A 13,583-nucleotide genomic window follows, 5' to 3' on the forward strand; every position below is an offset into this window, starting at 1 on the left:
GAAGTCTCCAGTGCTTTCTCTCAAACCATTTTATAGTGCTTTTGGAAGTGTGTTTTGGGTCATTGTCCTGCTGGAAGACCCATGACCTCTGAGGGAGACCCAGCTTTCTCACACTGGGCCCTACATTATGCTGCAAAATTTGTTGGTACTCTTCAGACTTCATAATGCCATGCACACGGTCAAGCAGTCCAGTGCCAGAGGCAGCAAAGCAACCCCAAAACATCAGGGAACCTCCACCATGTCTGACTGTAGGGACCGTGTTCTTTTCTTTGAATGCCTCTTTTTTTTTCCTGTACACTCTATGTTGATGCTTTTTCCCATCTACTTTTGTCTCATCTGACCAGAGAACATTCTTCCAAAACGTTTTAGGCTTTCTCAGGTAAGTTTTGGCAAACTCCAGTCTGGCTTTTTTATGTCTCGGGGTAAGAAGTGGGGTCTTCCTGGGTATCCTACCATACAGTCCCTTTTCATTCAGACGCCGACGGATAGTACGGGTTGACACTGTTGTACCCTCGGACTGCAGGGCAGCTTGAACTTGTTTGGATGTTAGTCGAGGTTCTTTATCCACCATCTGCACAATCTTGCGTTGAAATCTCTCGTCAATTTTTCTTTTCCGTCCACATCTAGGGAGGTTAGCCACAGTGCCATGGGCTTTACACTTCTAGATGACACTACGCACGGAAGACACAGGAACATTCAGGTCTTTGGAGATGGACTTGTAGCCTTGAGATTGCTCATGCTTCCTCACAATTTGGTTTCTCAAGTACTCAGACAGTTCTTTGGTCTTCTTTCTTTTCTCCATGCTCAATGTGGTACACACAAGGACACAGGACAGAGGTTGAGTCAACTTTAATTCATGTTAACTGGCTGCAAGTGTGATTTAGTTATTGCCAACACCTGTTAGGTGCCACAGGTAAGTTACAGGTGCTGTTAATTACACGAATTAGAGAAGCATCACAGGATTTTTCAAACAGTGCCAATACTTTTGTCCACCCCCTTTTTTAGGTTTGGTGTGGAATTATATCCAATTTGGCTTTAGGACAATTCTTTTTGTGTTTTTTCATTGAAGACAAATTAAATGAAGATAATAAGACCAAAGAATTTGTGATTGCAATCATTTTCAGGAAGAAACTGAGTATTATCTGACAGAATTGCAGGGGTGCCAATACCTTTGGCCACCACTGTAGTACTATTATTTGTAGCACTGTTATTCAGTATTATGCAGTACTATTATTTATGGCACTGTTATTCAGCATTATGCAGTACTATTATTTATGGCACTGTTATTCAGCACTATGTAGTACTATTATTTATGCACTGTTATTCAGCATTATGTAGTACTATTATTTATGGCACTGTTATTCAGCATTATGCAGTGCTATTATTTATGGCACTGTTATTCAGCACTATGTAGTACTATTATTTATGACATTGTTATTCAGCATTATGCAGTACTATTATTTTTGGCACTGTTATTCAGCATTATGTAGTACTATTATATGTTGCACTGTTATTCAGCATTATGTAGTACTATTATTTATGGCACTGTTATTCCGCATTATGCAGTACTATTGTTTATGGCACTGTTATTGAGCATTATGCAGTGCTATTATTTATGCACTGTTATTCAGCATTATGCGGTACTATTATTTATGCACTGTTATTCAGCATTATGTAGTACTATTATTTATGGCACTGTTATTCAGCATTATGTAGTACTATTATTTATGGCACTGTTATTCAGCATTATGTAGTACTATTATTTATGCACTGTTATTCAGCATTATGTGGTACTATTATTTATGGCACTGTTATTCAGCATTATGCAGTACTGTTATTTATGCACTGTTATTCAGCATTATGCGGTACTATTATTTATGCACTGTTATTCAGCGCTATGTAGTACTATTATTTATGGCACTGTTATTCAGCATTATGTAGTACTATTATATTTGGCACTGTTATTCAGCATTATGTAGTACTATTATTTATGACATTGTTATTCAGCGCTATGTAGTACTATTATTTATGACATTGTTATTCAGCGCTATGTAGTACTATTATTTATGACATTGTTATTCAGCGCTATGTAGTACTATTATTTATGACATTGCTATTCAGCACTATGTAGTGCTATTATTTGTAGCACTGTTATTCAGCATTATGTAGTACTATTATTTATGGCACTGTTATTCAGCATTATGTAGTACTATTATTTATGGCACTGTTATTCAGCATTATGTAGTACTATTATTTATGGCACTGTTATTCAGCATTATGTAGTACTATTATTTATGGCACTGTTATTCAGCATTATGCAGTACTATTATTTATGCACTGTTATTCAGCATTATGCAGTACTATTATTTATGCACTGTTATTCAGCATTATGTAGTACTATTATTTATGACACTGTTATTCAGCATTATGTGGTACTATTATTTATGGCACTGTTATTCAGCATTATGCAGTACTATTATTTATGGCACTGTTATTCAGCATTATGTAGTACTATTATTTATGCACTGTTATTCAGCATTATGTAGTACTATTATTTATGACATTGTTATTCAGCGCTATGTAGTACTATTATTTATGACATTGTTATTCAGCACTATGTAGTACTATTATTTATGGCACTGTTACTCCGCATTATGTAGTACTATTATTTATGGCACTGTTATTCAGCATTATGTAGTACTATTATTTATGACATTGTTATTCAGCATTATGTAGTACTATTATTTATGGCACTGTTACTCAGCATTATGTAGTACTATTATTTATGGCCAATAACATTTGGGGGATGTACTATTTGGGCACAAATTTATAATTTACAATTTTAAATTATCTAGAATCCAAAAACACCAGAAAGAAGGTAAGAAGACAGGTGCACGCTAGCAAAAGTTTGCATGGTCCATCAAAAGTATATGCTAGCTCCATTTCACCCGGGGCAAATGTTCAGCTTGCAGCCTTTGCCGTGTATCTAAATATTTAGACTAATTCATCGATACCCACCAGACCCTTGTTGTGATGCCCGTGTTCCACCCGCGCAGCAATGCATAATGGTTTTACATAGTTGGACATGCATGAATGTCTATGAGGAGGTACTACAATAAACAAACCCAGTCTTATTCAGTACACAGAATGAATAAATGGCAGACAAAAAATTCCAGTTTATTGATGGCACTCACCAGATCGGCAGAACTCATCGACCTCCTGATGGACCATGTCCTTCACTCGATTGCTGTAGGACAGTCTTGAGTCTTGGTCGTAAGCTTTCAAGGTCTCACTGGAGCTGTAAGACTTGGGTTGTAATTTGCTGTCATCACTGTCAGCCGAGGAACTGGTATATCGACGCTCTGTTTCACGCCGTCTGGTCAGGGATCGGTAAGGTTTCCTCTCTTTCACATCCATGGCACGGTGCTTCTCCTCAACATTGAACAGAATTGTTCTCGGGGAGGGGAGAGAGGAACCGGAGGTGTCACTGTGAAAAAGACAGAAACATATCCACAAGTTGAATAAAATTCTTGGACCTCCACCAAGTTTACACAAGACGAACCCGAGCACAAAGGAGAGGCCAAGACAACTCAACCCATTTGCTTGGAACATGACCGGTCCAATCGTCACCAGTGCGCTATCATTATGGAATTAGATTAGTGACTGCTAAGGTCCTTGAGACTTGGTGCTAATATTTCGGCCTCATAGAACTAAGGGGCATGGCATCAGATGATTTCTATTTGCCAATAGGTAACTCATTTAATATTCCTTGCTTTACAGTTCTCTTAAGTTAGGGTGCTGTAATGATGGTCAACACATTTCCTTGATTCTGGTTGACTTTGGGAACCTATGTTAAGAGGATTTTGGAGGAAGGAGTGGGAAAAATTGTAGAGCTCTGATCTAGGGTTTGTATTGTTTTTTTTTTTACCCATCTTGGGTCTCGATTAATTTTGTCATCTCTTCTGATATCTAAAATTTATTTATGGATCTGAATTAATTTTGGAGTCTGGATGAATTTTGGATTAGCATACAGTTGCGAAACCTGGATGATAAAGAAACAAGACAGAAGAAGATTGGTGGTGCTGGAGAAGGATGTTTTCAATACCATGGATGGCAAGAAGAACAATTTAAGCAATCTTGAAACAAATCAAGCACGACTTGTCACTCGAAGCAAGGATCACCAACCTATGACTTGCCTACTTTGGACACATCATGTGGAGAGAGCAATCACTGGAGAAGGACATCATGGTCGGAAGAATAGAAGGAACAAGGTGAAGAGGAAGACCAGCAACCGGATGGCCAGATACTATCGATAATGGCAGAGAAGACCCTGGTGGACCTATCTAGGCTTGCACAAGATCGATCTTCCTACAGGAGCATTCATCCATCAAGTCGCCATTGCTCAAGACTAGACTGAAGGTCGTTAAATAAATAAAATTACTCAACCAGCAAGTATGCTATTACCCTAAATTTTTCTGTGGAGCTTGTAAATCCACGGGGCAGGGAGGTACAGTTTACTACGGGGGGGGGGGGGGCAAGTAATTTAGAAAATTGCCCCTGCTTGGCCTCCATATGGAAAAAGGTTATATTATGTTATTAGTCAGTGATATTGAATCCTACAGGAACACACACACACAACATGCTAATGTCCGTAATGTGATTAGTTTCCATCCATAATCATATACATCTCAGAAACATATGTGCTGTTCCATATGATCTAGCACCATTAATAATAATTATACGCAATGAAAAAAGTGCTGACATTTGGTTATGTTGTATATTGCTGCTTTTTCATTAAGATTAATGGCAATGAAACCGGTCCAGCTGACAAAGAACACATGGTGAATGGGGACGTCTTACTTTTCAAGCAAAATATTTGAACCCAGGATTGTTCTCATAGTTTTTCCCATAAAGCAACCACTAAACATGATTAGATTTTTTCATAGATCTATTTTCTCAAGACCAAAGTGGAGAATGGGTTCTTTTAAAAATCATGTATAGACCTACGGTCAAGGCCAAAAGTGTTGGCACCGTTGAAATTGTTCCAGAAATTAAGTATATATTCCAGAAAATTATGGCAATTACACATGTTTTGTTATACACATGTTTATTTCCTTTGTGTGTATTGGAACAACACAAAAAAAAGAGAGAAAAAAAGGCAAATTGGACATCTTTTCACACAAAACTCCAAAAATGGGCCAGACAGAATTGTTGGCACCTTTCCAAAATTATGGGTAAACAACTTCGCTTCAAGCATATGATGCTTGTTCAAACTCACCGATGGCAAGTAACAGGTGTGGGCAATATGAAAATCACACCTGAAACCAGATAAAAAGGGGAAAGGTTGACTCAATCTTTGCATTGTGTGTCTGTGTGTGCCGCACTAAGCAAGGAGAACAGAAAGAGGAGAAGAGAACTGTCTGAGGACTTGAGAGATATTAAATGATTGGCAAAATGTTTTCCAGAACCAAGATCATATGAACTATTGCACTGGAGAAATTCAGAAGCCGAATCTTGCTCTAATAAACAAAAAGTTTGTTTTTAAAAATAAATAAATAAATAAATAAAAAGGTTTTATTGACTTTCGACCACAATTACCTTGCAGTCTTTGGGGTCTTAGTATGAACATTTATTGTCACTAGGGCATAGAACATGAATCTACAAGGGGGCAAATAGTGAACCATTAAATAGGGTATTCTGGATTTTTGAACCTTAAAGTCTAGGTAAGTTACTTGGGGACCGCCCATAGACTATAAATGTCTAGGCGGTCCTTGTTCTGCCCTGCAGTGATGTTCTAAAATATCACTGCATAGTAGAGCAGCTGCATGACTTTATGTAGCTGCTGGAGTTGGGAGCCAGCTGTCAGACACAGCCGACTCTTCATACAGAAGACAGATGGTTTCTTACCGTCGCTGCCTTCTCGGTCACTGTATACACAGTGCTAAACAAGTGCTGTATATAAAGAATCAGAAGCACTGATAGAGAGGTGGGTAAAGGGAGGGAGCAGGAACTGCTGATTACTAGGAGACCCCATTCCTAGGAGCTCTGCATTGCAACCAAGAGTCTGAATTTTCACTGTTACTGGGACTAATATACCAGCTCTAGTTGCAGGGGAAATCTGATGAAATGAAATTATTTATTTGTTGAAATGCCCCCCAAAGATCTTTTATGACCTTATCGGGGCCACAATGTTATGCATTGCAGAGCAACTACCAGTGATATTGCAGCTGTGGGAGACAAGAGCCGACTGTCAGACACAGCCAGACTCCCCATAGAGAAGGCTGATATTTTTTTTACCCTCTCTGCCCTCTGAATTGCTGTATGCACAGAAAAAGTGCTGTGTATAAAGCAATAGAAAGCGCTAATGGCGCTACCTCCTCCGGACTTTGGAAAGCTGAACTTACAAGGTAAAATAGCAGGTAAAAAAACCAATTATTTCAATGTTTAAATAACCCCCTGAGGTCTTTTATGACCTTTTGGGAGGGGGGGGGGCACAATGTATGAAATAATAATAGAGTGAGAAAAAAAATGATTGACGCAAAAAAAAGCAGAGGCCAATCCAAATCGTTGTTACCAGCCCCCCACATCCAAAAAAAAAAATGTGTCTGATGTATTAAAATAAATTGTATCGAAAGCTAAAGCACCGTTATATAGAGTACAAGCAATCAGATGATCGCAGCTTTAAGTCCCCTAAGGGGACTATTCAAAACAGTACAAAGTAAAAAAAAAAAAGTTTTTATAAATATGAAAAATAAAAATAAAAAAAACACAAGTTCAAATCATACCCATTTGGCCACATTAAAAATAAAGCAATTTAAAAAAGAAATATACATGTTTGGTATCGCTGCGTTAGTAAAAGTCCGATCAAAATATAAAAGTAAATTAATCGGTAAACGGAGTTATGAAAAAAAAAAAAATCAAACTGCCAGAATTAAGTTTTTTGGCCGCTGCAACAAGTGGCGATCAAAACATTGTATCTACTCCAAAAATGTATCAGTAAAAAGGTCAGCTCAGGTGCAAGAAATAAGCCCTCACACAGCCTCAGATCCCAAAAAATGAAAAGTTACAAGTCTAGGAAATGGCGATAAAAGCAACATTCTTTTTTTCTTGCAAATTTCCAAACTTTCTTTCACTACTTAAATAAAACAAAACTGTATATGTATGGTATCTGCGTACTCGTACTGTCCTGAGGAATCATATTGCCTGGTTAATTTTACCATATAGAGAACATGGTAAATAAAAAACACAAAAAACAATTGTGAAATTTATTAATTGTAAGATTTTTTTTCTCGATTTCCAGTACATAACATGATAAAATGAATAGAGTTATTCAAAAGTACAACTCATCCTGCAAAAAACAAGCCCCCTCATACGGCTATATTGACGGGAAAATAGAAAAAGTTATGAGGAAACAATGAAAACGAAAAAACAGAAAATCGCCATGTCATGACGGGTTGTTGTTATTTTTTTACATTTTATTTTTTATATCATGATTTTTAATAAGACAAAAAGGTAAACTTGCTATAGTCATAAAGGGGCTATTTTAGTCTTATACTTCCTGTGATTTCAGGAAGAGTTTTCAGCGGGTTTCTTATCATCAAAGGCAGGATTACAATGACCGATAAAACCCCTATCCAACAATCACAATAGGTGATGTCACAGCTCACCTGCTCCTCCTCCCTTCACAATTGCCTTTGTACATGCTCATTAGATGCTTCAGGACAAAAGCTAGGGACAGAATATGTTCATTGCTGTTAATGTACATGTGCATTTCCTGAAATAACAAGAAGTTAGAGTCTAAAAAAAAAGTCCCTGGTGGCCAGTATGAGAATTGCAAAAAAAAGATGATTGTGACGACACAGCTTTCTAATGTTAATTAGTCAGACGTCTAGATTTGTTAATCCAAGAGAAATACACTATTGTGTTTGTGTTGACTTCTAAATGTATGTGTATTTCTGTGGTGGGTCAAGAAGGACAGACCAGTATTTGTATAACCCCGATTGTTATCTTCTCTTGGTTGTGAAACAATGTTGTTACTATACTAATTGCATACTATACTAAATGTTGATTTAAAGAGCCCCCCTGCTATACCAATTATGTAAATTGATTAGCTCAAACAATGAGACCTGAGCACCTTTACCTCTGACTGATGACCTTAGCCACATATGTCGCTATCCTGCTAGCTTCCTAAGCTTGCCACTACCTCCTCTCTGTGGGGACCCACCAGAAGTGGGGGGCCACTGGTTGAGGTAGTTGGCCCTGGAAGTCCCAAAGTCGCAGCTGTTATGTCCCAGGCGGGCCAGCGGAAGGGTGGGGACTGTGTAATGTTGTACCATCTTGGGTATTTGCTGGGACTGTTCTATCTGTTTATTGTCCACTTTGTGGTTCAATAAAGTATTGCCACGCTGTTTTACCCTCACCCTGTGTTGTCTGAGTATAATTATGTCCATGGAAGACCCCGAGTCTTTACAATGATGATAAGAAGAATTGCAAAAATTGTAACTTTTATTTTTAATAAAGATGATGATATGAAGAATTGCAAAAATTGTAACTTTTCTTTCTTAATAAAGATGATGATATGAAAAAAACCAATGTATAAAAACACAAAAAAAATCTGATTTAAATAGTAGGTCATTTTCTGATGACGCGTTCCCCTAACACTTTTCCCTCTTATGAGCTGGGCTATTATTCTACATAACGCCGCCAACAGGATCAATTCACACATTGGTGATACACGATGCGCTCCCGTTAAATAATCATTTAGTTACGGTAGAGCTCCTGGATTCAGTTCCTCTCAGGAAAGGAAATTAATAAGAAAATACCTTCTATCACAAGCACCATGTAAATAAAAAATACTCTCCGCTTTCATAAAGGCCGAATAATAAAAATAAATGAAAAGGCAATTTGTAAAATGAAAAAGTGCGTGTATAAATATTAACCAAGTGTGAACGGCCCGATATTAGAGGAGAACAAACAGCGCTTTAATGACAGACTCTTATTACTTGTTAAAAGGGCAAACACGCACTCGAAAAAGTGTCCCTTCAATCTGCAGGCGCACATAATAAAACACCTCCTGATTTCCTAAACATACTCGAAAAGCCAATTGAATCTCTGTTAAGTAGCCCGTGCTAATAATAAACAGTAATTCCAGCCGTATCACACATCATTTAACTTCTGTGGGGTTAGACATTTTTTTGCCGACGAAAAGATGGATTGAACGAAATGCATCACATAAACTGAACGCGCAGCTGGCGTCCGGCCATAAGAGCGCGCTATAGGAGAACGGCCGCAAACTGAACGCGCAGCAGACGTCCGGCCATAAGAGCGCGCTATAGGAGAACGGCCGCAAACTGAACGCGCAGCTGGGGTCCGGCCATAAGAGCGCGCTATAGGAGAACGGCCGCAAACTGAACGCGCAGCTGGCGTCCGGCCATAAGAGCGCGCTATAGGAGAACGGCCGCAAACTGAAAGCGCAGCAGACGTCCGGCCATAAGAGCGCGCTATAGGAGAACGGCCGCAAACTGAACGCGCATCTGGCGTCCGGCCATAAGAGCGCGCTATAGGAGAACGGCCGCAAACTGAACGCGCAGCTGGCGTCCGGCCATAAGAGCGCGCTATAGGAGAACGGCCGCAAGCTGAACGCGCAGCAGACGTCCGGCCATAAGAGCGCGCTATAGGAGAACGGCCGCAAACTGAACGCGCATCTGGCGTCCGGCCATAAGAGCGCGCTATAGGAGAACGGCCGCAAACTGAACGCGCAGCTGGCGTCCGGCCATAAGAGCGCGCTATAGGAGAACGGCCGCAAGCTGAACGCGCAGCTGGCGTCCGGCCATAAGAGCGCGCTATAGGAGAACGGCCGCAAACTGAACGCGCAGCTGGAGTCCGGCCATAAGAGCGCGCTATAGGAGAACGGCCGCAAACTGAACGCGCAGCTGGGGTCCGGCCATAAGAGCGCGTTATAGGAGAACGGCCGCAAACTGAACGCGCAGCTGGCGTCCGGCCATAAGAGCGCGCTATAGGAGAACGGCCGCAAACTGAACGCGCAGCTGGCGTCCGGCCATAAGAGCGCGCTATAGGAGAACGGCCGCAAACTGAACGCGCAGCTGGCGTCCGGCCATAAGAGCGCGCTATAGGAGAACGGCCGCAAACTGAACGCGCAGCTGGGGTCCGGCCATAAGAGCGCGCTATAGGAGAACGGCCGCAAACTGAACGCGCAGCTGGGGTCCGGCCATAAGAGCGCGCTATAGGAGACCAGCCGCAAACTGAACGCGCAGCTGGGGTCCAGCCATAAGAGCGCGCTATAGGAGAACGGCCGCAAACTGAACGCGCAGCTGGCGTCCGGCCATAAGAGCGCGCTATAGGAGAACGGCCGCAAACTGAACGCGCAGCTGGGGTCCGGCCATAAGAGCGCGCTATAGGAGAACGGCCGCAAACTGAACGCGCAGCTGGGGTCCGGCCATAAGAGCGCGCTATAGGAGAACGGCCGCAAACTGAACGCGCAGCTGGGGTCCGGCCATAAGAGCGCGCTATAGGAGAACGGCCGCAAACTGAACGCGCAGCTGGCGTCCGGCCATAAGAGCGCGCTATAGGAGAACGGCCGCAAACTGAACGCGCAGCTGGCGTCCGGCCATAAGAGCGCGCTATAGGAGAACGGCCGCAAACTGAACGCGCAGCTGGCGTCCGGCCATAAGAGCGCGCTATAGGAGAACGGCCGCAAACTGAACGCGCAGCTGGCGTCCGGCCATAAGAGCGCGCTATAGGAGAAAGGCCGCAAACTGAACGCGCAGCTGGCGTCCGGCCATAAGAGCGCGCTATAGGAGAACGGCCGCAAACTGAAGGCGCAGCTGGGGTCCGGCCATAAGAGCGCGCTATAGGAGAACGGCCGCAAACTGAACGCGCAGCTGGCGTCCGGCCATAAGAGCGCGCTATAGGAGAACGGCCGCAAACTGAACGCGCAGCTGGCGTCCGGCCATAAGAGCGCGCTATAGGAGAACGGCCGCAAACTGAACGCGCAGCTGGGGTCCGGCCATAAGAGCGCGCTATAGGAGAACGGCCGCAAACTGAACGCGCAGCTGGGGTCCGGCCATAAGAGCGCGCTATAGGAGAACGGCCGCAAACTGAACGCGCAGCTGGGGTCCGGCCATAAGAGCGCGCTATAGGAGAACGGCCGCAAACTGAACGCGCAGCTGGCGTCCGGCCATAAGAGCGCGCTATAGGAGAACGGCCGCAAACTGAACGCGCAGCTGGCGTCCGGCCATAAGAGCGTGCTATAGGAGAACGGCCGCAAACTGAACGCGCAGTTGGCGTCCGGCCATAAGAGCGCGCTATAGGAGAACGGCCGCAAACTGAACGCGCAGCTGGCGTCCGGCCATAAGAGCGCGCTATAGGAGAACGGCCGCAAACTGAACGCGCAGCTGGCGTCCGGCCATAAGAGCGCGCTATAGGAGAACGGCCGCAAACTGAACGCGCAGCTGGAGTCCGGCCATAAGAGCGCGCTATAGGAGAACGGCCGCAAACTGAACGCGCAGCTGGCGTCCGGCCATAAGAGCGCGCTATAGGAGAACGGCCGCAAACTGAACGCGCAGCTGGCGTCCGGCCATAAGAGCGCGCTATAGGAGAACGGCCGCAAACTGAACGCGCAGCTGGCGTCCGGCCATAAGAGCGCGCTATAGGAGAACGGCCGCAAACTGAACGCGCAGCTGGAGTCCGGCCATAAGAGCGCGCTATAGGAGAACGGCCGCAAACTGAACGCGCAGCTGGCGTCCGGCCATAAGAGCGCGCTATAGGAGAACGGCCGCAAACTGAACGCGCAGCTGGGGTCCGGCCATAAGAGCGCGCTATAGGAGAACGGCCGCAAACTGAACGCGCAGCTGGGTCCGGCCATAAGAGCGCGCTATAGAAGAACGGCCGCAAACTGAACGCGCAGCTGGAGTCCGGCCATAAGAGCGCGCTATAGGAGAACGGCCGCAAACTGAACGCGCAGCTGGCGTCCGGCCATAAGAGCGTGCTATAGGAGAACGGCCGCAAACTGAACGCGCAGCTGGCGTCCGGCCATAAGAGCGCGCTATAGGAGAACGGCCGCAAAACTGAACGCGCAGCTGGGGTCCGGCCATAAGAGCGCGCTATAGGAGAACGGCCGCAAACTGAACGCGCAGCTGGGGTCCGGCCATAAGAGCGCGCTATAGGAGAACGGCCGCAAACTGAACGCGCAGCTGGGGTCCGGCCATAAGAGCGCGCTATAGGAGAACGGCCGCAAACTGAACGCGCAGCTGGCGTCCGGCCATAAGAGCGCGCTATAGGAGAACGGCCGCAAACTGAACGCGCAGCTGGCGTCCGGCCATAAGAGCGCGCTATAGGAGAACGGCCGCAAACTGAACGCGCAGCAGACGTCCGGCCATAAGAGCGCGCTATAGGAGAACGGCCGCAAACTGAACACGCATCTGGCGTCCGGCCATAAGAGCGCGCTATAGGAGAACGGCCGCAAACTGAACGCGCAGCTGGCGTCCGGCCATAAGAGCGCGCTATAGGAGAACGGCCGCAAGCTGAACGCGCAGCTGGCGTCCGGCCATAAGAGTGCGCTATAGGAGAACGGCCGCAAACTGAACGCGCAGCTGGAGTCCGGCCATAAGAGCGCGCTATAGGAGAACGGCCGCAAACTGAACGCGCAGCTGGGGTCCGGCCATAAGAGCGCGCTATAGGAGAACGGCCGCAAACTGAACGCGCAGCTGGCGTCCGGCCATAAGAGCGCGCTATAGGAGAACGGCCGCAAACTGAACGCGCAGCTGGCGTCCGGCCATAAGAGCGCGCTATAGGAGAACGGCCGCAAACTGAACGCGCAGCTGGCGTCCGGCCATAAGAGCGCGCTATAGGAGAACGGCCGCAACTGAACGCGCAGCTGGGGTCCGGCCATAAGAGCGCGCTATAGGAGAACGGCCGCAAACTGAACGCGCAGCTGGGGTCCGGCCATAAGAGCGCGCTATAGGAGAACAGCCGCAAACTGAACGCGCAGCTGGGGTCCGGCCATAAGAGCGCGCTATAGGAGAACGGCCGCAAACTGAACGCGCAGCTGGCGTCCGGCCATAAGAGCGCGCTATAGGAGAACGGCCGCAAACTGAACGCGCAGCTGGGGTCCGGCCATAAGAGCGCGCTATAGGAGAACGGCCGCCAAACTGAACGCGCAGCTGGGGTCCGGCCATAAGAGCGCGCTATAGGAGAACGGCCGCAAACTGAACGCGCAGCTGGCGTCCGGCCATAAGAGCGCGCTATAGGAGAACGGCCGCAAACTGAACGCGCAGCTGGCGTCCGGCCATAAGAGCGCGCTATAGGAGAACGGCCGCAAACTGAACGCGCAGCTGGCGTCCGGCCATAAGAGCGCGCTATAGGAGAACGGCCGCAAACTGAACGCGCAGCTGGCGTCCGGCCATAAGAGCGCGCTATAGGAGAACGGCCGCAAACTGAACGCGCAGCTGGGCGTCCGGCCATAAGAGCGCGCTATAGGAGAACGGCCGCAAACTGAACGCGCAGCTGGCGTCCGGCCATAAGAGCGCGCTATAGGAGAACGGCCGCAAACTGAAGGCGCAGCT

The 13,583-nt window shown here is 45.7% G+C and overlaps 1 protein-coding gene across 11 annotated transcripts in view; it reads right to left on the bottom strand.

Annotated features, from left to right (window-relative positions):
* The window catches only part of TENM4 (teneurin transmembrane protein 4), a 1,569,569-nt gene that overhangs the window by 658,664 nt on the left and 897,322 nt on the right, over positions 1 to 13,583 (bottom strand). For all 11 annotated transcript variants that reach the window (XM_073661697.1, XM_073661699.1, XM_073661700.1 and 8 more), the window contains one exon: positions 3,195 to 3,487. In XM_073661697.1, the coding sequence (XP_073517798.1) occupies positions 3,195 to 3,417 (223 nt within the window). In that variant the 5' untranslated portion in view covers positions 3,418 to 3,487. The remainder of the gene's footprint in view (positions 1 to 3,194; positions 3,488 to 13,583) is intronic.

Source organism: Phyllobates terribilis, unplaced genomic scaffold (assembly GCF_046119375.1).
Source record: "Phyllobates terribilis strain yellow unplaced genomic scaffold, ASM4611937v1 Scaffold_2__4_contigs__length_985480577, whole genome shotgun sequence".
NCBI lineage: Eukaryota > Metazoa > Chordata > Amphibia > Anura > Dendrobatidae > Phyllobates > Phyllobates terribilis.